A 23377-nucleotide genomic window follows, 5' to 3' on the forward strand; every position below is an offset into this window, starting at 1 on the left:
GGAAGGAAGGGTTAGATCCAACTTAGAGTGGGTTAAAGGGTCGGCACAACATTATGGGCCAAAAGGCTTGTACTGTGCTGTACTGTTCTATGTTCTATACTCGTCTGTTCTTTAAGTAGATTGCTGTTTAAGATCAAAAAGGGCCAGTCCCTTTGTTTAGCATGGTGCTTATCTTGTGCCAAGGTTATGAAGTAATTGGACTTCTAGGCATTGTTCATAGAGTGATAATCAATTAGCAAAGAAACAGGCCCTTCAGCCTAACTCATCCATGCTGGCTGTGTGCCCAGTGAGCAACATACATTCGTGCTATAGGTGCAGTTTCAGTAACTGAATGGAACTGAATATCAGAGTTAACAGTGACCAAATTAAAATGAGAAGGTCACTGATAAAGTGGCTGAGAAGCTACTCAGACAGACAGACAGACAGACATACTTTATTGATCCCGAGGGAAATTGGGTTTCGTTACAGCCACACCAACCAAGAATAGTGAAGAAATATAGCAATATAAAACCATAAATAATTAAATAATAAGTTAATCATGCCAAGTGGAAATAAGTCCAGGACCAGCCTATTGGCTCAGGGTGTCTGACACTCCGAGAGAGGAGTTGTAAAGTTTGATGGTCACAGGTAGGAATGACTTCCTATAACGCTCAGTGTTATATCTCGGTGGAATGAGTCTCTGGCTGAATGTACTCCTGTGCCTAACCAGTACATTATGGAGTGGATGGGAGACATTGTCCAAGATGGCATCCAACTTGGACAGCATCCTCTTTTCAGACACCACCGTCAGAGAGTCCAGTTCCACCCCCACAACATCACTGGCCTTACGAATGAGTTTGTTGATTCTGTTGGTGTCTGCTACCCTCAGCCTGCTGCCCCAGCACACAACAGCAAACATGATAGCACTGGCCACCACAGCCTCGTAGAACATCCTCAGCATCGTCCGGCAGATGTTAAAGGACTTCAGTCTCCTCAGGAAATAGAGACGGCTCTGACCCTTCTTGTAGACAGCCTCAGTGTTCTTTGACCAGTCCAGTTTATTGTCCATTCGTATCCCCAGGTATTTGTAATCCTGACAGACTTCTGCAGCTACGCTAGTAAACAGAAAGCCCTGGAAATACCTGGCAGGGTAATCAACATTTTTAGAGAAAGTAAGGATCAAAGCAATACTTGATATTGATAACCTATCACTGGGGTTGGGTGTATAGATTGGTAAACTAGTTTATTAGTGTCACATGTACCAAGGTCCAGTGAAAAATCTGTCTTGCATAGCATCCATACAAATCAATTCATTACATAGGTGCTTTGAGGTGTACAAGGTAAACAAATAGCAGAATGCAACGATGTTGCCAGGACTTGAGGACCTAAGTTATAGAGAAATGTCAAATAGGTTAGGACTATACTCCCTGGAATGTAGAGTACTGAGAGGAGATCTGATAGAAGTCTACAAAATTATGATGTGTATAGATAAGATAAATGAAAGCAAGATTTTCCACAGAGGTTGGCTGAAACTAGCACTAGAGGTCACAGGCTGAGAGTGAAAAGTGAAATGTTTAATGGGAACATGAGGGAGGGGAAACTTCTTCACTCAGGGTGGTGAGAGGGTGGAATGAGCTGCCAGCACAAGTAGTGGATGTGGGCTTAATTTCAATATTTAAGACATTTGGATAAGTACATGGATGGAAGGGATATGGTTCAGATTTGGGTCAGTAAGAATAGTTTGGCATGGACTAGATGGGTTAGGTTGATCTTTGAGTTGTTTAAAAGCTGGACACAACGTTGTGGGCTGAAGGGTCTGTACTGTGCTGTACTGTTCTATACTAGTGTCCTTTGATGTCAGTTTCTGTGGCTTAAACTGTTCAGACACCCTAGGTAATCAAATACCTTTATTATCTTCAAAACCACTGGAGCGCAAGAACTTGTCTGTGTGTGCTAGAAACAATAAGAGGTACAGAGAAATAACATGAATCAAGCAGACTGCAAGAACCACCAAATCAAGACAGGTGGCACCTTAGAGTCATAGAGCACAGCAGCATAGAAACATGACATTGGCCATTAATGCCATTAACCTGCACCTGGACCACAGCCCTCCATACCCCTCCCATCCATGTATTTACCCAAACTTTTCTTAAATGTTGCAATTAAACCCACATCCACCTCTTCTGCTGGCAGCTTTTCTACACTCACACCACCCTCTGAGTGAAGAAGTTCCCCTCATGTTCCTCTGAAACATTTCACTCTTACCTAGGACCTCTAGTTCCAGTCTCTTCCAACTGAAGTGGGAAAAGCCAGCTTGCATTTACCCTATATATACCCCTCACAATTACCCTAGTCTCTAGTTGTAGTGTCACCCAATCTCAGTGGAGAAAGCCAGCTTGCATTCACCCTAACTATATCTTCCATAATTTTGTATACCTATAATATTTCTTCTTTAGCCCATCGTTCCTACTGGGACATAGGCCACTGACAGCAGCTCACCAGAGTGCTTTGTCCTGGGCTAATCTTTTAGTTTTTCATGATGTAGCTCATCAAATATCCTTCCTCACCCAAGGATGAAGCCTTTGGAGCATCTGTTGGCATTTCTATAGCACTTGGTTTTTACAGAGATGGGTGTCAAGCCCCTAAGCTTAATAATGAACTCTGAACAATGTAGATAACTTCTGATTTCTTGTTTTCAGTCTTCAGCTACACCTTTAGCCTCAGTAAGCACATGAATATCTGCCTCTGTCACCATTGGTTAATCCAGAGCACCAGGGTGCCTCCCAGGCTTTCGTACTCAGAACTCCTCTACACTGGTTCATATATCCCAAACAATGAACACCTCCCACCTTGCTCCAATCCTTGGAATCACTTGGATTTATGAGAGCATTAGGATCAAATGGCCTCCGGGTAATGCAGGCTAGCCTGAATGTAGAATGAGAATCGGATTTACTATCACTGAAGTATATCATGACATTTATTGTTTTATGGTAGCTGTACCGTGCAAGATATAAAAATTACTACAAGTTACAAAATACATAAATAGTGTTAAAGATGAATAATGAGAGAGCGTTCATTTGTTCATTGTCTGTTCAGAGATCTGATGGCAGAGGGAAAGAAGCTGTTCCTAAATCGTTGAGTAGTGGTCTACACTCCCCTGTACCTCCTAATGAAATAGAGCCGCTGGATGGTCTTCTTCATGATCGATTGTATCAAAATATTGTCCATGATTTTTACACCCAGCAACTTAAAGCTGTTCACCATGTCTGCTGCTGATACCTCAAAGAGGACTGGTGTGTTTCCCCTTCCTGAGATCAGTTCCTTAGTTTTGCTGCCATTGAGTGTGGGGTAGAGGGCTCTACTCCATTCTCCATTTGAGAATCATCTGTGGCACAGGAAAGGCCAAAGCTCCAATGAGATTCGAGATTCAAGATTCAAAAACTTTATTGTCATTCTAACCGTACATCAGCTCTGCAGGGCAGAATGAGACAGCGTTTCCCAGGAGCAGTGCAATCATAACATAACAAACGCAACACTAAATAATAAACATAACAATAAATAGTAAAACACAACAGCTACATATCAGCTAAAAACAAGTTATAAGTGTCCAGTGCAAGTTAAAAGTGTCCAAAGCAGAGTCAGGTAGAGCAGCTATTTAGCAGTCTGACTGCTTGTGGGAGGAAGCTGTTTAGTAGGCTTGTGGTTTTAGTTTTGATGCTCCTGTAACGTTTACCTGATGGCAGAAGAACAAACAGTTCATGGAGAGGGTGTGAGGGGTCTTTAATGATGTACCGTATTTTCTGGAGGCATCGACTCTGAAAGAGGTCTTGGACAGAAGGTAGGGAGACCCCAATAATCTTCTCTGCTCCCCTAACCACCTCTGCAAGGCTTTTTTGTCGGCAGCACTGCAGCTGGAGTACCAGGTTGTGATGTAAAAGGTCAGCATACTCTCAACCACTCCTCTGTAGAATGTAGTTAAGATGTTAGTGGGGAGTGATGCTTGTTTAAGCTTCCTCAAAAAGTGCAATCTCTGCTGGGCTCGTTTCACAATCCCAGTGGTGTTCCTGGACCAGGTGAGATTGTCCGAGATCTGAACCCCAAGGAACTTGATGTTTTCCACTCTCTCCACTGTGGAGCTGCTGATACTGAGGGGTGTGTGTTCAGGCTGAGACCGTCTGAAATCGACGATCATCTCCTTGGTTTTGGTGACATTAAGCATCAAGTTAATGATGCAAGGTCTGAAGCAACTCAGTAATCCCACTGAAGATGGAAGAATCCAGTCCACAGTGGAAGGCAGGTCAGAGCAGAAAACCAAGTTCAAGTTTAATTATCAGTCAACCATACAAATGAATAGTCAAACAAAAGAGCTTTCCTCTGAGCTCAAGGAGCAAAACACGTTACCAACGGCACATAGAACACAGCGCACTGCAAATAGGACAAATACCACAATTGGTTACGATTTTAGAAAAATAACATGCAGACACAAAAAAAAACCCAACAATTTAGTCGAAGTTCCGGATTGGCATGCCTTTAGATTGTCTACAGGAGTGGCCAAGTCAGGAAGAAGAGTGGGCCAATCTCTACATGAGTCCAATCTCTGCATGAGTCTATATGGGTCCAATATCTATATGGGCCCAATCTCTATATGAGCCCAATCTCTTTCTATATGGGTCCAATCTCTATATGAGCCCCATCTCTCTCTATGTGGGTCCTATCTCTATATGGCAATTGGACCTTGAGCCATTGTGAGCGGATTTCTTGCTCACTCATCAGGCTCTTCACCCTCACCACTGTTCAGTAATAAATAAATTCCGTCTGAGCAACTCTTTTACATGTCGACCACAAACAAGAGAAAATCTACAGATGCTGGAAATCCAAGCAACACACACAGAATGCTGGAGGAACTCAGCAGGCCAACAGCATCGGGCCGAGACCTTTTGGTAGTCCTTTTACATATCCAGTTGTTTTTCTCACAAACCTGAACCACTTCCCTTCTCTACCAGGAGAGGGCGGCATTGCCTTTTTTTGAGACTAGTTTCTGCGCGGTTCAGTCTTCAATGGAAACTTATTAGGAAGTCGCTGATCTATCAATCTTGTGTCAAAATCATAACTTCTAAATTAAAGCTCAATTTTAAAATTAGTACTGGGGAGTTTTATGCTTTTAATGTCCAAAATAAGGCTGCTTATCATAAAAGGAAAATTGCATTCCAATGTGTTTAAATCTGATTTTATTCTTTAGATTTCTTAAAGGTGTTTTACTTAGCAGGATATTATGTCACTACACAGGAGTCCATGAGCAAAGAAGGAGCTCACAGAGAAGGCGGGCACCTGTAACAGATTTAGGAATAAGTGGTAGATACACCCCAGTGTACCCTAGCATAGCCCTCCCTCCACCAAGCACCTTTACAACGAGCACAATCACAAGAAAGCAGCATTCATCATCAAGGAACCCCTGCCATCCGGACCATGCTCTCTTCTCGCTGCTACCTTCAGGCAGGAGGTACAAGATCCTTAGGTCCCACACCACCAGTTTCAGGAACAGCTATTACCCGTCTACCATCAGGGACCTGAACTGACATGGATAACTTCACTCACCATAACTCTGAACTGACTCCACATCCTACAGGCTCACTTTCAAGAACTTTTTACAACTCATGTTCTTATGACTTCTTTTATATGCATAATTTGTCTTCTTTTGCATATCAGTTGTTTGTCAGTCTTTGTTTCTGTGTAATTTATAGTAAATTCTATTTTATTTCTTTACTTCAGTGTAATTGCCTGCAAGAAAATGAATCTCGAAGTAGTATATGGTAACGTTTATATATTTTGATAATACATTTACTTTGAACTTTAAAATATCCTTCCCAGTATGTGACCAATCAATTAGGCAGTCTCACTGACAGTGACAAAGTATTGTTACTGTGTTACAGGTGAATCAGAAAGCAAGAATGCAGGCATTTCCTTAACAGAGATAATTCACAAAGGTCTGTCAGTGAGTTTGTTTCCAAGGGCAAGTCAACTTAAAGTCTATTCATACTTTTTAAAAACATATTGTCCTTGCTGCCAATGGTGTTCCTTCATGCTCATTTTCCTTCCTCATCTTAAAGTTCAAAGTAAATTTATTATCAAAGTACATATGTGTCACCATACACAAACCTAGATTCATTTTCTTGTGGACATTTACAGTTGTTGTTCCTCTCCGTGCCTTGTGATACATAGGTGGCAACCTTGATTTTTCTTTAGCATTTTGTCTGTTTTTTTTAATGAGGCCGGGTTGCTAGCTCAATACTCAGCCCAGCACAGGTGGAAAGTGTGCAAGGAGCTGGGCGGATTCAAACCCACTTGCCTCAAAGTCACGTGGATACCACTATACAAAGAACCACAATAGAATCAATGAAAGACCGCACATGACAAAGATGGACAAACAACCAATGTACAAAAGACAACAAAATGTGCAAATACAAGGAGAGAAAATAATAATAAATAAATAAGCAATCAATAATGAGAACATGAGATGAAGATTCCTTTGAATTGAGTCCATAGGTTACAGATCAGCAATGGGGCCAATGAAGTTGAGTGAAGGTGTTCCTTCTGATTCAAGAGACAGTTGGTTGAGGGGAAATAACTGTTCTTGAACCTGGTGGTGTGAGTCCTGTGGCTCCTGATAGAAGCAGTGAGAAGACAGCATGGCCTGGTTAATGTGAGTCTCTGATGATGGATTTTGCTTTCCTGTGACAGCTCTCCATGTAGATATGCTCAGTGAAGGGGAGCTGATGAGCAGTTGTTTCCTTCTTCATCGGTTAGCCATTCTTCCTTGGCAGAGCTGGATGTGTGTGGTCGGTACATGGCCATGATGGCTCAGAGGACCGAGGGAGCTGTTTCACTCCCTCCCACACCCTGACTGGGGAAGACATGACTCTGACACTCGATGGAACCCAAATGTGGGTGCAGCATCACCACCCACAACTTCTGCCTCACGAACAGTGACACACTCTGACACCCTCAGAGCCCTGCAGACCCATTGTCTAGTCACTGCGAGTGCCCTGGAGTGAGCACAAAGATGATTGGGTCAAAGTATTTAATTACTCCTAGAAGTATTCTTATAAAATATTCCCATATTTCATTAGGAGTTTGACGAGATATGGGCTGTTACCAAAGACACTCACATATTTCTACAGATATACTATGGAGAACATTCTAACTGATTGCATCATCTTCAGGTATGGAGGGCCATGGCACAGGATTGGAAAAAAACTGTAGAAAGTTGTAAACTCAGCCAGATCCATCATGGATTCTAGCCTCCCCAGCACTGAGGACACCTTCAAAAAGTAAAGCCTCAAAAAGGAGGCATCCATCGTTAAGGACCCCCATCTCCCAGGCCATGCCTTCTTCTCATTGCAGCCATCAGCGAGGAGGTACAGGAGCCTGAACTCAGTGTTTCAGGAACATCTTCTTCCCCTCCTCTGTCAGATTTCTGAATGGACAATGAATCTATGAATACTACCTCACTATTTTTGCTCTCTTTCTGCATTACTTAATGTAATTTATAGTTTTTTATCATTACGTATCCTCAGGACCCACACCACCAGGTTCAGAAACAGTTAACCAGAGGGGATAACTTCACTCAACTTCACTTGCCCATCACTGAAATGTGTCCACAACCTATGCATTTACTTTCAAGGACACTTCATCTCATATTCTCAATATTTATTGCTTATTTATTTATTGTTATCATTTCTTTTTTTTCTTTTGTATTTGTACGGTTTGTTGTCTTTTGCACATTGGTTGTCCACTCTGTTGGGTGCGGTCTTTCATTGATTTTATTATGCTTCCTGGATTTACTGAGTATACCTCCAAGAAAATGAACCTCAGGCTTGTGTATGGTGATATCTATGTACTTTGATTATAAATTTACTTTTGAACTTTTTGCCACCAAAAAAAAAGATTATGAATCTGATTCTATTGCAGAAACTGCAACTTCCCCAAAACTGAAATTTTGGTAGAACTTAGCAGAAGAAATTGGTTTCAAATATTTTAATAAACAAAGTGAAAATAACTATAGTCTTCATAAATCAGAATATTGTGTACAGGAGTTGGGGTGTTATGTTGAAGTTGTGTAAGATGTTGTTGGGGCCTAATTTGGAGTATTGTATGCAGTTTTGGTCACCTACCTACAGGAAAATAAGATTGAAAGAGTACAGAGAAAATTTACAAGGATGTTGCTGGGACTTGAGATCCTGAGTTACAGGGAAATGTTGAATAGATTAGATCTTTATTCCTGGAGCATAGGAGGTTGAGGAAAGATTTGACAGAGGTATTAAGAGCCAAGAGATAATGTTACAGCACTATAAGACCCTGGTCAGACCCCACTTGGAATACTGTGCTCAGTTCTGGTCACCTCACTACAGGAAGGATGTGGAAACCATAGAAAGGGTGCAGTGGAGATTTACAAGGATGTTGCCTGGATTAAGGAGCATGCCTTATGAGAATTAGTTGAGTGAACTTGGTCTTTTTTCCTTGGAGTGACGGAGGATGAGAGGTGACCTGATAAAGGTGTATAAGATGTTGAGAGTCATTGATTGTGTGGATAGTCAGAGGCTTTTTCCCAGGGCTGAAATGGCTAGCACGAGAGGGAACAGTTTTAAGGTGCTTGGAAGCAGGTACAGAGGAGATGTCAGGGGTAAGCTTTTTATGCAGAGAGTGGTGAATGTGTGGAATGGGCTGCCAGTGACAGCGGTGGAGGCGAATATGATAGGATCTTTCAAGAGTCTCCTGGATAGGTACAGGGGGGTTAGAAAAATAGAGGGCTATGGGTAACCCTAGGTAATTTCTAAAGTAAGGACATGTTTGGCACAGCATTGTCAGCTGAAGGGTTTTTCTGTTTCTAGAAATTTATGATGGGCATAGATAGGGTAAATGCAAGCAGGCTTTTTCCACTGAGATCGGATGAGACTAAAACTAGAGGCCATGGGTTAAGGGTGAAAGGTGAAATGTTTAAGAAAACAGGAGGGGAAACCTCTTCACTCACAGGGTGGTGAGAGTACAGACCAAGCTGCCAGCAGAAGGGGTGAATACAGGTTTGATTTCAACATTTTGGATGTTTTGATAAGTGCATGGATGGGAGGGGTACGTTCCAGATGCCTTCGGCGCTGGGCAGAATGACAGTTTGGCACAGACTCAATGAGACAAAGGGCCTGTCTCTTTGTTGTAGTGGTCTATGACTTTATTCTGTTTAATATCAGGTTGGTGGAATATTATTGACATAGGACATCTGATTGAATCAGATCTATGTCAGCTGTTTCTATCCCAATGCCAGGTTTTCACAGAGGCACAGTTTGGTTGATGAGTTTAGATATCAATATAAAACTCACCCAACTCTAGGACTAATGAAGCCAAGCTGCTTTTTTTTAAAAAGCCCCTACACCCCGTATAAACATCAAACCTCGACTTCCTGTTTGCTTGGCAAAGGAAGACAGTGGGAAGTGGTGTAAATTTGCACGTCCCAGAGGTTGCCATGACAAGCAGACAAGCCAGCTGCTATTTCTGACCCAGAAAAAAAATACTTCCCCTCCCCTGGCCCTCCTTAGGCAAATCTGGTTGGAAGATATTTCTAATTCTTGCCTATAATTGTTAAATAGCTGAATTTGATATTCCTAAACATAAAATTTACTGGCTTTGGACAGACAACTTTGGAACTAATGTGGAATTTAACACAGTGCTCCATCCAGCAGCTCCCAGACAGAGTTGAGATGTGGAGGGTTTTGACTACTCATGTGAGTGGATTCCAATGAGTGGGCAGTTAAATGTTCTCCTAAAATCAGTTCCCCAATGACCCCAGTCATGATGTGACCTCCAACAGATGGGATAGGAGGTTCCTATGTTAGAGAAATTGATGCATTTCTCAAAAAAGTTCTAAAGTAAATTTATTATTGAAGTACATATATGTCACCATATACAACTCTGAGATTCAGTTTCTTGTGAGCATTCACAGTAAATGCAAAGAAACAAAATAGAATAGATGAAAAGCCACACACAACAACGGACAAACCACCAATATGCAGAAGACTGCAGACTGTGAAAATACAAAAAGAACACACAGCGTACGGTGTATTGGCCTTCATCAATCGTGGAATTGAATTTTGGAGCTGAGAGGTAATGTTGCATCTATATAGGACCCTGGTCAGAACCCACTTGGAGTACTGTGCTCAGTTCTGGTCGCCTCACTATAGGAGGGATTGGGAAATCATAGAAAGGGTGCAGAGGAGATTTACAAGGATGTTGCCTGGATTGGGGAGTATGCCTTATGAGAATAGATTGAGTGAACTCATCCTTTTCTCCTTGGAGCAACGGAGAATGAGAGGTGACCTGATAAAGGTGTATAAGATGATGAGAGGCATTGATCGTGTGGATAGTCAGAGGCTTTTTCCCAGGGCTGAAATGGTTGCCACAAGAGGGCACAGGTTTAAGGTGTTGGGGAGTAGGTACAGAGGAAATCAGGGGTAAGATTTTTTTCAGAGACTGGCGAGTAGGTGGAATGGGCTGCTGGCAATGGTGGTGGAGGCAGATATGATAGTGTCTTTTAAGAAACTTTTGGATAGGTACATGGAGCTTAGAAATATAGAGGGCTATAGGTAAGCCTAGTAATTTCTAAGGTAAGGACATGCTCAGCACAATTTTGTGGGCCGAAGGGCCTGTATTGTGCTGTAAGTTTTCTATGTTTCTAATGACTAAATAGGCAATAAATATTGAGAATATGAAATGAAGAGTCCTTAAAAGTGAGCCCACAGGTTTTGGGAACTGTTCAGCATTGGTGTGAGTGAAGTTGAGTGAAGTTATCCCCCCGGTTCAAGAGCCTGATGGTTGAGCGTTAATAACTGTACCTGAATCTGGTGGTGTGAGTCTGGAGACTCTTGTACCTCCTCCCTGATGGGAGCAGTGAGAAGAGAGCATGTCCTGGATGGAGGGGGTCCTTGATGATGGATGCTACTTTCCTGCACGTAGATGTGATCAATGGCAGGGAGGACTTCACCCGTGATGGAATGGGCTGTGTTCAGTACTTTTTGTAGGATTTTCTGTTCAAGGGCTTTGGTGTTGCCCCTGTTTTAAAATTCAGTTTTAAGTTCTGAAAATACTTAATTAATATTATGATTTATAAATCACACAGCTGAACAAATTATATTAAGGATCACCTGGTTTAATGACCAAAACAATTGCATTTTAATTAACTTCTCAAGTTTGTATGTAAGGAAGACAAAACAACCCTCTAGTCAGGTATTTCTTCATTCTTGTGATCCATACTCAGTTGAAAGCTTTGAGCACATGATGTATTGTAGCTAAGACTACCAAAACAATCCAATCCCATACAGCTGTGCTTTTTCATTGTTCATATTACATGGAAGATGGATTTAAAAACGTTCTTCTGCCTGCATACCCATTGCAAGCCTTTTCACACCTGACCCATGTGCTAAATACTTTCTCATAGTTCTGGCCTGGAGACTGGTCATTGGTCACTACAACTATTTTGATGATAAGGTTTCATCGATCCAATGTCCCCTCCTCATGTGGAACCAAACATAGCACAGTTCCTGATTGAGAGGTGCCCCCCCTAGAGCACCATGGCCATTGAAAGGTGCAATGCTGTTCAGCACTTTCATTAATGAGCTTGAAGAACAATCCACAGATTTGCAAATGGAACAAAGAAAACTAGGCTGCAGAATGATTTAGACTACAGGATATAGGAGCAGAACTGGGTCATTTAGCTCATCGAACAATCCATCATTGCTGATTTGTTCTGTTTCCTTTTGCAGGGTGAAGCATTGGAACAAGCAATCATCAGCCAGGCTCCGCAGCTGCAGAAACTGATTGCCACTACGGCGCATGAGAAGATGGGTTGGTATCACGGTGTGATCAGCCGCGAGGAGACTGAGCGACGGCTGTACTCTGGTGCGCAGCCGGATGGGAAATTCCTGTAAGTTCATTGCGCCTGGAGAGCGCACGTTTGCTCTCAAGGTCAGGATCAAACGTGTTGATTAAACTACGGAGGACTCTTTGATCTGAACTATGACTACACTTCATGAACACAAGACACACATTTATGCCACACATAAAATATACTACAAATTATAATAAGATATAGATATTACAAAAATTTAATAAATAGTGCAAAAGAGAGCAAAAAATAGTGAGGCAGTGTTCAAAGTTCAAATGTATTATTATCATTGTATGTATCCCATATAAAACCTTGAGATTCATCTTGTAGCAGGCAGCCACAAAACAAAGAAACTCAATGGAATCCATGAAAGCCCCACACAACGAAGGCAGTCAAACATTCAATGTGTGAAAAAAAGAACAAATCCTGCAAACAACAAAAAAAGTAAAACAAATAATACTTAGAAAATTAACTACAGAGTCTCCAAAAGTGAGTCCACAGCCACGGAGCCAGGTCAGCACTGAGGTGATTTGAACCTCAAGTGTGACAGTGGGAAAGTGTGTATGGAACTGGAGGAAATAGCAGAGGTACTTAATGAATACTTTACTTCAGTATTCACTATGGAAAAGGATCTTGGTGATTGTAGTGATGACTTGCAATGGACTGAAAAGCTTGAGCATGTAGATATTAAGAAAGAAGATGTGCTGGAGCTTTTGGAAAGCATCAAGTTGGATAAGTTGCTGGGAACAGATGAGATGTACCCCAGGCTACTGTGGGAGGCAAAGGGGGAGATTGTTGAGCATCTGGCGATGATCTTTGCTTCATCAATAAGGGTGGGAGAGGTTCTGGAGGATTGGAGGGTGCGGTTGTTGTTCCCTTATTCAAGAAAGGCAGTATAGATAGCCCAGGAAATTACAGACCAGTGAGTCTTACTTCAGTGGTTGGTAAGTTGATGCAGAAGATCCTGAGAGGCAGGATTTATGAACATTTGGAGAGGTATAATATGATTAGGAATAGTCAGCATGGCTTTGTCAAAGGCAGGTCGTGCCTTACGAGCCTGATTGAATTTTTTGAGGATGTGACTAAACATATTGAAGGAAGAGCAGTAGATGTAGTGTACATGAATTTCAGCAAGGAATTTGATAAGGTACCCCATGCAAGGCTTATTGAGAAAGTAAGGAGGCATGGGATCCAAGGGGACATTGCCTTGTGGATCCAGAATATAGTATTAATGGTAAGACTCTTGGCAATGTGGAGGATCAGAGGGATCTTGGGGTCCGAGTCCGTAGGATGCTCAAAGCTGCTACGCAGATTGACTCTGTGGTTAAGAAGGCGTATGGTGTATTGGCCTTCATCAATCATAGAATTGAATTTAGGAACCAACAGGTAATGTTGCAGCTATATAGGACCCTGATCAGACCCCACTTGGAGTACTGTGCTCAGTTCTGGTTGCCTCACTACAGGAAAGATGTGGAAACCATAGAAAGGGTGCAGAGGAGATTTATAAGGATGTTGCCTAGATTGGGGAGCATACCTTATGAGAACAGGTTGAGCGAACTCAGCCTTTTCTCCTTGGAGCGACAGAGAATGAGAGGTGACCTGATAAAGGTGTATAAGATGATGAGAGGCATTGATCGTGTGGATAGTCAGAGGCTTTTTCCCGGGGCTGAAATGGTTGCCACAAGAGGACACAGGTTTAAGGTGCAGGGGAGCAGGTACAGAGGAGATATCAAGGGTAAGGTTTTTACTCAGAGAGTGGTGAGGTGTGGAATGGGCTGCCGGCAATGGTGGTGGAGGCAGATACGATAGGGTCTTTTAAGAGGCTTTTAGATAGGTACATAGAGCTTAGTAAAACAGAGGCCTTGTAATTTCTAAGGTAGGGACATGTTCGGCACAACTTTGTGGACTGAAGGGCCTGTATTGTGCTGTAGGTTTTCTATGTTTCTATGAACCAGTCTAGGAGCCCGATGGCTGCAGGCCACAGCCACGGAGCCAGTTCAGCATTGAGGTGAGTGCAGCTGGTTCAGACTCCTACACCTCACACGCAATGGTAATAGTGAGAGGAGAGGCAGACAGGTCAGACACAGGCAGACAGGATCTGCTCAGGTGGGGGATTCTGGTTGACATGGTGTAGTGAGCTAAACGTCAGATCATCCTTTACCCTCAGCCTTGATACATTAATTTTTAAAATCTGGCTTAGCGAGTTCATCGTCCATTCAGATATCTGATGGTGGAGGGGAAGAAGCTGTTCCTAAAATCAAGAAGATATATCAAGATGGCACTGGAAAGTGGTGACTCTTTGTGTGCAGCTTTGAAGGGAATCATTAAATATTCCTGTTTAGGACTACTGCAGCTAACATCAAAGTTCTGAGTAACACAAACAAAATGCTGGAAGAACTCAGCAGTTCAGGCAGTATCTGTTGAGTGGAATAGACAGTTGATGTTTCGTGTCACTGTGTGGATTTCCTCTGGGTGCTCCAGTTTCCTCCCACATTACAAAGGTGTACAGGTTAGGGTTAGTGAATTGTGGGTGTGCCTTGTTGGTGCCTGAAGCATGGTAACACTGCTCCCAGAATATACTTGGACCTGTTGGTTGTTGATGCAAGTGGCACATTTCACTGTATTTTTCAATGTATATCTGACAAATAAAGCTGATCTTTAATTTTTTTTCCAACAATTAGCAATGCTAGTGTGGCTGAGTGAATGTTTTGTTATGTATTTGGGCATTGCCATTGCCGATCCCAACAACTGGTGAGACACTAGGTTATGAACATGATCCCATAAGCAGGGGTCCAAGGATTCTTAACCAGTGAAAGAAAGAGTTAATGGGAATTCCTCCAGGAATGAAAAGATTAACATTTGAGGAGCATTTGATGGCACTGGGCCTGTACTCACTGGACATTCATGAGATGATTCTGGGAATTAAAGGGTTATCATATGACCAATGATTGAAGGCACTAGGTCTTACTGGCTGGAATTGAGAAGAATGAGTGGGGATCTTATTGAAATCTTTTGAATGTTGAAAGGCCTAGACAGAGCAAATGTGGAGAGGATGTTTCCTATAGTAGGGGAGTCTTGGACCCGAGGGCACAGTCTCAGAATAGAGGGATGTCCATTTAAATCAGAGATGAGTAGGCATTTCTTAAGCCAGTGGATAGCAAAGCTGTGGAATTTATTGCACAGATGGGTCTGGAGGCCAAGTCATTGGGTATATTTAAAGCAAAGGTTGGGAGATTCTTGATCACTAAGTGTGTCAAAGGTTATGTGGAGAAGGCAGAAGAATGGAGCTGAGAGGGATAATAAATCAGCCATGATGGAATGACAGAGCAGACTCGATGGGCTGAATGGCCTAATTCTGCTCCTATGTCTTATGAAAAGGAAGAATCAGTTCTAAGTTTCTGGTTCAGGACTGTACGTGATTTGGTGCAGAACCTGCAGCCTGCCAGACATTGGAGCCAGCGTTAATAAGCCATGATGTCAGACAGCGAAAAGAGAAGGAAACCTATAGGGAACCTGGTGATATTTAATTTTAAAGAAAAGGGAAGGCTGTTGGAAATATTCAGCCATTCTTCCTCATTGCTTCAACTTCTACAATTATCTGTCAGTGTAAGGTATAATGATGTGACAGGCAGTATGTCTCAGTGCCAGTGCTCTCAAGTTAAAATAATTGTCATTGACCCATGCATGATTACCCACAAATACAGGCAAACGAAACTGCATTCCTCTGGGGCCAAGGTAAGAACATTCATACACAGCACATGGCATGCATAACACATACAATTGCGAAAAGAGTAAACATACAGTCACACATAAAATAATAATAATGTAGCCCAGGTCCCTGAGTGTCATGTCCTGTAGACATGGTGCATGGGATATGGTTGGCAAGAACAAGCCTGCAGTTCTCATCCTGGAGTCTGAAGTTCCAGGTTAAAGGCCCATTCTAAAGACATGAGCACAGTGATGCAGGCTGACTCTCTATGCAGTAGTGGGGAGGCTCAGTTATCAGAGCTGTTTGCTTGGTTGGGTAATGGTTGCACACCCTAACAGTGACTGAGTTATGGCAGTAACACACACAAAATGCTGGAGAAACTCAGCAGGTCAGGCTTCATCTATGGAACTGAATAAATAGTTGATGTTTCAGGCCGAGACACTTCATCAGGACTGAAATGGATGGGAGCAGAAGCCAGATTAAGAAGGTGGGTGGAGGGGAAGGAGGACAAGCTGGCAGGGGACTTCGTTGTGTCATTTGAATCACAACAAACTCATTCCACTGCAACTATCCTTTCAGAAAAATCTTGTGTATGGAACAACCCACACAAAATGCCTCCCTCACCTCATTATTCTGGCTTCTGCCCCTTTCCTTTCCTGCCTTGATGAAGGATCTGGGCCTGAAACATTGACTGTTTATTCCTCTCCACGGATGCTGCCTGACCTTCTGAGTTCCTCCAGTATTTTGTGTATGTTCCTTTGGATTCCTGCATCTGCAGCATCTTCTTGTACTATGGGATCATAATTAGACCATTCAGTCCAGTAGTCTGCTCTGTTATTCCATCATGGGTGGTTTATTATCTCTCTCAATCCCTGTCTCCTGCCTTCTCCATGTAACCTTTGACCCCTCAAGATGGTGCTGAGGACCAACGGTGATATTTTGCAGAAAGCTCACAAAACTACTAGATATTCTAGTAGATACACTTCTTATGAATTGTGATTGGTGCAGTCTGCAGCCTGTAATTTCCCTTCTCTTTTAAGGATGTACTTTTGAACTGACTAAATGATCCTGGGAAATTCAGCGAACCAGATTCTCATGAGTGTAGGTACAGCTGGGGCAGCCATTGCTGGTGGTGGGCGCTGCACCAAGGCCTGCCAGCTGAAGGCGAACTCTGTTACTCTGTGCCAATTAAAGTGTTGAGCAAGATTAAAAACGTTGAGGATGAGAGTGGAAAATGAGCAGATGTTCAGTGCCCTCTGCCTGCATTTGACCAGTTTCCCTCTCTCACTACTACTGTTGGGCAGGAGCTGCAGACGTCTTGGGTCTCAGGAGCAGGTGTTGCCTGTAGCCCTTGGGCGTCACTTGTCTCAGCTCTGAAAGGATTCACTTTCGGGGACTCTGCAGGTCATGTTTTTGTTTTTTTTACCATTTGTGCAATTTGCCCTCTTTTGCAAATTGGGTATGTTGCATTCTTGTTGTTTGTGTTTTTTTGTGAGGCTGCCTGTAAGATAATGAATTTCAAGGTTGTTTATGGTATACGTCCGTTGATAATAAATTTGAACTTTGAATCAAGAACCTATCAACCTCCACTTTAAATATACCCAATGACTTGGCCTCCACAGCCGTCTGTGGGAATGAATTCCCTGCATTCTGGTTAAAGAAATTCCTCCTCATCATCAGTTCCAAATAAACGTCCTTCTAGTCCTTCAAGCTGCGCCCTCTGGTCCTAGACTCCTCACTATAGGAAACATCCACTCTATCTAGGCCCTTTCAATATTCGATAGCCTTCAATGAGATTCCCCCGTCATTTCTTCTGAACTCCAGTGAGTACAGGCACAGAAACATCAAATGCTCCTCATATGTTAACCCTTTCATTCCTGGCATCATTCTCGTGAACCTCCTCATAAAGTTATTACTATTGTTCAGGGAATTACCAGTAGGATATTAAAGAGACTCCAGGCACACACAATGTCTTTTTGGAAAGCAGAGTGTATTTTATGGACTGGTGCGATGTAGTGGCCTCAGAGTTACTGAGAGAGCATTAGACAATGTTCACTGCACAATTACACTGATCACTTGTTTACTCAGGGATGGAAACTTCATTTTGTTACAAACCACTGCAGATCCCTGAAGAAGATAATGGGTGAGGGACTTGGAGGTAATTACACCATGAGAGACTTTGGATTGGTCCTCATCACCTGTGTGTATTGAAAAATTATGTGATCCTAATTCAGACTCTGTTTATGTCGAACACTACCATGAAACCATACAAAATAGGAGCACGAATTGTCATCTGGCACATCAGGCCTGCTCCACGTTCAATAAAATCATGGCTGATCCAGCCATGGACTCAGCTCCCCCTCCCGATAACCCTTAATTTCTCTGCTATGAAAAAATCTATCTAACTGGGTCTTAAATATATTAAATAAGGTAGTCTCTACTGCTTCCCTGAGCAAAGAATTCTACAGATTCACTAGTTTCTCCTCATCTCTGTCCTAAAATCTATTCCCCAAATCTTGAGTCTATCCCACTTACCAGTGCAAACAACTTTCCTGTCTTTATCTTATTAACCCCTTTCATAATATTATCTGACACTTGCACTTTTCTGATAATAATTTATATCTTGGTCAGTGATTTTATATTCTGTATTTTGTTCTTTCTTAATAATATTGAACAATTTTTAAAGAATTGGTCTCAGGTGATCTACAACGCTTTTTGCCTGCTTTTCCAGACTGAGGCAACGCCAAGAATCCGGAACGTATGCTCTCTCTTTGCTATATGGGAAGACAGCCTACCATTACAGGATAGATTTGGACAAATCCGGAAAGTTCTCCATCCCCGAGGGATCAAAGTTCGATACTCTTTGGCAGGTTTATAGCAATTTAATTTTTCAGAGATATATAAGATTATATATTTGAACATTTGTAAAGTTACAATGGATTAGCTGTAACCAGCAAACTCTTACTCTATTATTTAAGAATGTATGTATGGATGAGAATGCAACTTTTTCAAGGTTATTCTTATCCTCCAAGTACGAGTCTTCCGCTCCTAAAACTGGTAGATCATTGTCAGGTGACGTTTTAAAACTTTGAACTGTTGCAATTAATTATTTGTAATGTATGACATGAAAGGATGAGTGTGACTAGGATGCTTGGCACTGACATGAATTTGGAAGGCCAAAGGGCCTGTTTCTGGGCTAGATGGATTTACATTCAGTAGCCACTTTATTGGGTACACCTGTATACCTGCTCATTAATGCAAAATATCTAATCAGCTGTTCATGTGAAGAAACTCAGTGTATAAAAGCATGCAGACCTGGTCAAGACATTCATCTCTTGTTCAGACTAGAGATCAGAATGGCGAAGAAATTTGATCTAAGTGACTTTGACAGTGGGATGTTGTTGGTGCCAGATGGGGTGGTTTGAGTATTTTAGAAACTGCTGATCTGCACAACAGTTTCTAGAGTTTACAAAAACATCCAGTGAGCAGCAATTCTGTGGGTGAAAACATCTTGTAAATGAGAGAGATCAGACTCTGATTCTGATTCTGAATAGCCAGACTGGTTCAAGCTGACAGGAAGATGGCAGTGACCAAATGTTACAAAAATGATGTGCAGAAGAGCATCTCTGAATGTACAACATGTCAAATCTTGGAGTGGACACTTCCACATCAACAGAAGACCATGAAGATACACCCAGTGGCTACTTCTTTAGGTACAGGAGGTACATAATACAGAGTGTTCATTGAGCGTCTGGTTCTAGGACTCCATAAAAAAGGTCTTTGCTTGGTTGGTAAAGTGTAGTAAGTGATGTGCCTGAAGAACTTGCTTGGGGGCAGTCTCAACCTTCCATTATTTTATAAATGACTTGGATGAAGTTGCCAAGTTTTCTGTTAACAGAAAGAAAGGGAGGAAAGTAAGTTGTAAAAAGGACATAAGGAAGCTGCAAAGCATTAGAAATAGTTTGAAGTGAATTGGCTAAGATGTGGCTGTGGTCCTGATGAAGAGTCTTAGCCCAAAATGTCAACTGTTCATTCTTCTCCCTATTCCAATCTGCTGAGTTCCTCCAGAATTTTGTGTGTTGATCAAGATCTGACAAATAATGCAGAAAAATGGGAAAATCTCCATTGTGATATGGAAATTGAAAAGGTAGCACCTTATCAAAATGGTGAGAGATAATGAAACTCTGAGCTGCAGAGGGATCTGTGTGTCATAGTGAGTCATCCGCAAAAGGCCAGTGGTCCTATGTATGAAGTAATTAGGAAAGAACCAACTTTGTTCAGTTATTTGTTGTGGTGTGTCAGCGCGGCCAAAAGCTACCAGAATATTACTGCTATCATTCTTGCAAGCAATCTTGAATACAAAAAATAAGGAGATTATGCCTCAGTTATAGTGGACGTTGGTGATGCCACATCTGGTGGTGGATTGGAAGGCTAAATCTGTCCAGAGGTTGAACAGTTAGTAAAATACACTGATTAAAAGCCTCTGTGAGACATCTATTGCTTGGCCGAAGAGAAAGTGAGGGTTTATGGAGTGAGGGTAGCTGTAGAATAGTATGAAGAAAGTTGAAACAGTTAGTCGTCATGAGGTGGTTTTCACTACTGGATTTTCAGTGTATATAACATCTTTTATTTTGAAATTGATTGAGGATACTTTGTCCAAAGTATGAGATAGTCAAGACTGCCCAAAAACTACTGTTAAGAGGAAAGCTGAATTCCATAGCAATGCACACAAAATGCTGGAGGAACTGAGCAGGTCAGGCATCATCTAAGGAAATGAACAAACAGTCATTGTTTTGGGCTGAGACCCTTCATCAGGACTGGAAAGAAAGGGAGAAAATGCCAGAATAAAAAGAGAGGAGAAGGACAACTAGCTGGAAAGTGATGAGAGAAGCCAGGTGGGTGGAGATGAAGGAGATGAGAGTGGATCATAGGAAAACAGGAAGGAGGAAGGGACCCAGGGGAGGTGATAGGCAGGTGGGAAGAGGTAAGAGGCTAGAGTAGGGTATAGAAGAAGAGGGGAGGGAGATGGAGAAATTCCATGGTTTCAGAACCCTGTGAAGCTTCTATTTCTATTTCAGAACCTTTGCATTTAATCTTATTTCTCTTGTCTGTAGAAACCAGAAACTCTTTTTCTTTTTAACTTGATCCATCCCTTTGCTCTTTTATCAGTTTATCATGTCATCTCGTCACTGCCAAGGATAAAGTTAATTTACCAATCAAACACCAGGATTCTGATGATGAAGACCTGAATCACTCAGTGATCTATTTCTTTGGTACCATTTTGAAATGTTACTTTTCTTTTAAAGCTGGTTGAGTATCTGAAGATTAAGTCGGATGGAGTGATACATGTGCTGCGTGAGGCTTGTAATAACCCCAGCCAAGCTGCAGGTAAGCCCCTCCGTGAACCACTGCAGTGACACTGTGCAGCTTACCTTCCACAATTCCTATTGTATAAATCAGGAAGCAGAGAGTCACAGGTACTCTCTGGAAACATAATTGAGATGTCTAAATACGTAGGTGAAGTTAAAATAATGGCCTTGGACTTCCAGTTAAAGGCAGAAGGTCCCAGAGCTTGGTTGAAGTTACACAGTGAATGAGAGGGCACTGAGGAGTATGGTAGAACAGAGGGATCTGGGAATACAGATCCACAATTCTTTGCAAATGGCATCAAAGGTAGATAGGGTCATAAAGAGAACTTTTAGCAAATTGGCCTTCATACGTCAAAGTAGTCTTGCTGAAGGGTCTCAGCCTGAAACGTGGACTGTACTCTTTTCCATAGATACTGCTTGGCCTCCTGAGTTCCTCCAGCATTTTGTGTGTGCTATTGAATAGAGGAGTTCAGATGTTATGTTGGAGTTCAGCTGTTATGTTGAATTTCTATAAGACGTTGGTGAGGCCAAATTTGAAGTATTGTGTGCGATTCTGGTCACTTACCTACGTGAAAGATATCAATGAGTTCAAAGGACATTTATTATCAAGAACATATATGTCACCATACACAACCCTGAAATTCATTTCCTTGTGGGCATACATAGTAAATCCAAGAAACACAATAGAATCAATGAAAGACTGCACTAAACAGGACGGGCAAACAACCAAAGTGCAAAATACAACAACCTGTGCAAATACAAAAGAGACAAAAAATATTAATAGTAATAAGTAAGCAATAGATATTGAGAACATGAGATGACCAGTTCAGTTCAGTGAAGTTATCCTCTCTGGTTCAAGAACCTGAACCAATGGTTTGGGTCCTGAGGCTCCTGTAATGTCTTTCTGATGACAGCAGCAAGAAGAGAGCATGGCCTGGATGATGGGGGTCCTTGATGATGGATATTGCTTTCCTGCGACAGTGTTCTGTGTAGATGTGCTCAATGGTGGGGAGGGCTTTACCCACTCACAAACAAGAGAAAATCTGCAGAGTCTGGAAATCCAAGCAATGCACACAAAATGCTGGAGGAACTCAGCAGGCCAGGCAGCATCCATGGAAAACAGTACAGTCAATGTTTTGAGCCGAGGCTCTTTAGGAGAACTGGACAAGAAGTCCTGCTGAAGGGTCTTGGCCTGAAATGTTGACTGTACTCTTTTCCATGGATGTTGTCTGGTCTGCTGGGTTCCTGCAGCATTTTATGTGTGTTTCAGGGCTTTACCCATGATGCACTGGGCCGTATTCACTACTTTTTGTTGGATTTTCCATTCAAGAGCATTGGTGCTTCCATACCATGCCATGATACAGTCAGTCAATCAAGTCCAATCAAGTCACTTTTTATTGTCATCTCGACCATAACTGCTGGTACAGTACACAGTAAAAATGAGACATTTTTCAGGACCATGGTGTTACATGAAGCAATACAAAAACTACACTGAACTACGTAAAACAACACAAAAACTACACTAGATTACAGACCTGCCCAGGACAGCATAAAGTGCACAAAACAGTGCAGGCATTACAATAAATAATAAATAAGACAATAGGCACAGTAGGGGACAGTAAGTTGGTGTCAGTCCAGACTCTGGGTATTGAGGAGTCTGATGGTTTGGGGGAAGGAACTGTTACATAGTCTGGTCATGAGAGCCCAAATGCTTCGGTGCCTTTTCCCAGATGGCAGGAAGGAGAAGAGTTTGTATGAGGGGTGCGTGGGGTCCTTCATAATGCTGTTTGCTTTGCGGATGCAGCGTGTGGTGTAAGTGTCTGTAATGGTGGGAAGAGAGACCCCGATGATCTTCTCAGCTGACCTCACTATCCACTGCAGGGTCTTGCAATCTGAGATGGTGCAATTTCCGAACCAGGCAGTGATGCAGCTGCTCAGGATGCTCTCAATACAACCTCTGTAGAATGTGATGAGGATGGGGTGTGGGAGATGGACTTTCCTCAGCCTTCACAGAAAGTAGAGACACTGCTGGGCTTTCTTTGCTATGGAGCTGGTTTTGAGGGACCAGGTGAGATTCTCCGTCAGTTGAACACCAAGAGATTTGGTGCTCTTAACGATCTCTACTGAGGAGCCGTCGATGTTCAGTGGAGAGTGGTCGCTCCGTGCTCTCCTGAAGTCAACAACCATCTCATCATAGACCATCATAGACTAGATGGGCCAAAAGTCCTGTTTCTGTGCTGTAGTTCTCTATTTATGATTCTATGACCATTAGCAGAGCAGAAATCTTAAACATAACCAATACCAGGTCAGCAAATAATCGGGAAGGATACTTCCAAGAAACATGTTGTGCAAAAGCAAGGAGGTTTAATTGGAAGGCATAAGGTGACCACT

At 42.3% G+C, this 23377-nt stretch overlaps 1 protein-coding gene across 2 annotated transcripts in view; it reads left to right on the forward strand.

Annotated features, from left to right (window-relative positions):
- Positions 1-23377, forward strand: part of zap70 (zeta chain of T cell receptor associated protein kinase 70) — a 167554-nt gene that overhangs the window by 92163 nt on the left and 52014 nt on the right. For both annotated transcript variants that reach the window (XM_073068124.1, XM_073068123.1), the window contains 3 exons: positions 11787-11947; positions 18349-18487; positions 20924-21005. In XM_073068124.1, coding sequence (XP_072924225.1) covers positions 11787-11947; positions 18349-18487; positions 20924-21005 — 382 coding nt within the window. The remainder of the gene's footprint in view (positions 1-11786; positions 11948-18348; positions 18488-20923; positions 21006-23377) is intronic.

This window comes from Hemitrygon akajei, chromosome 16 (genome assembly GCF_048418815.1).
Source record: "Hemitrygon akajei chromosome 16, sHemAka1.3, whole genome shotgun sequence".
Lineage (NCBI taxonomy): Eukaryota > Metazoa > Chordata > Chondrichthyes > Myliobatiformes > Dasyatidae > Hemitrygon > Hemitrygon akajei.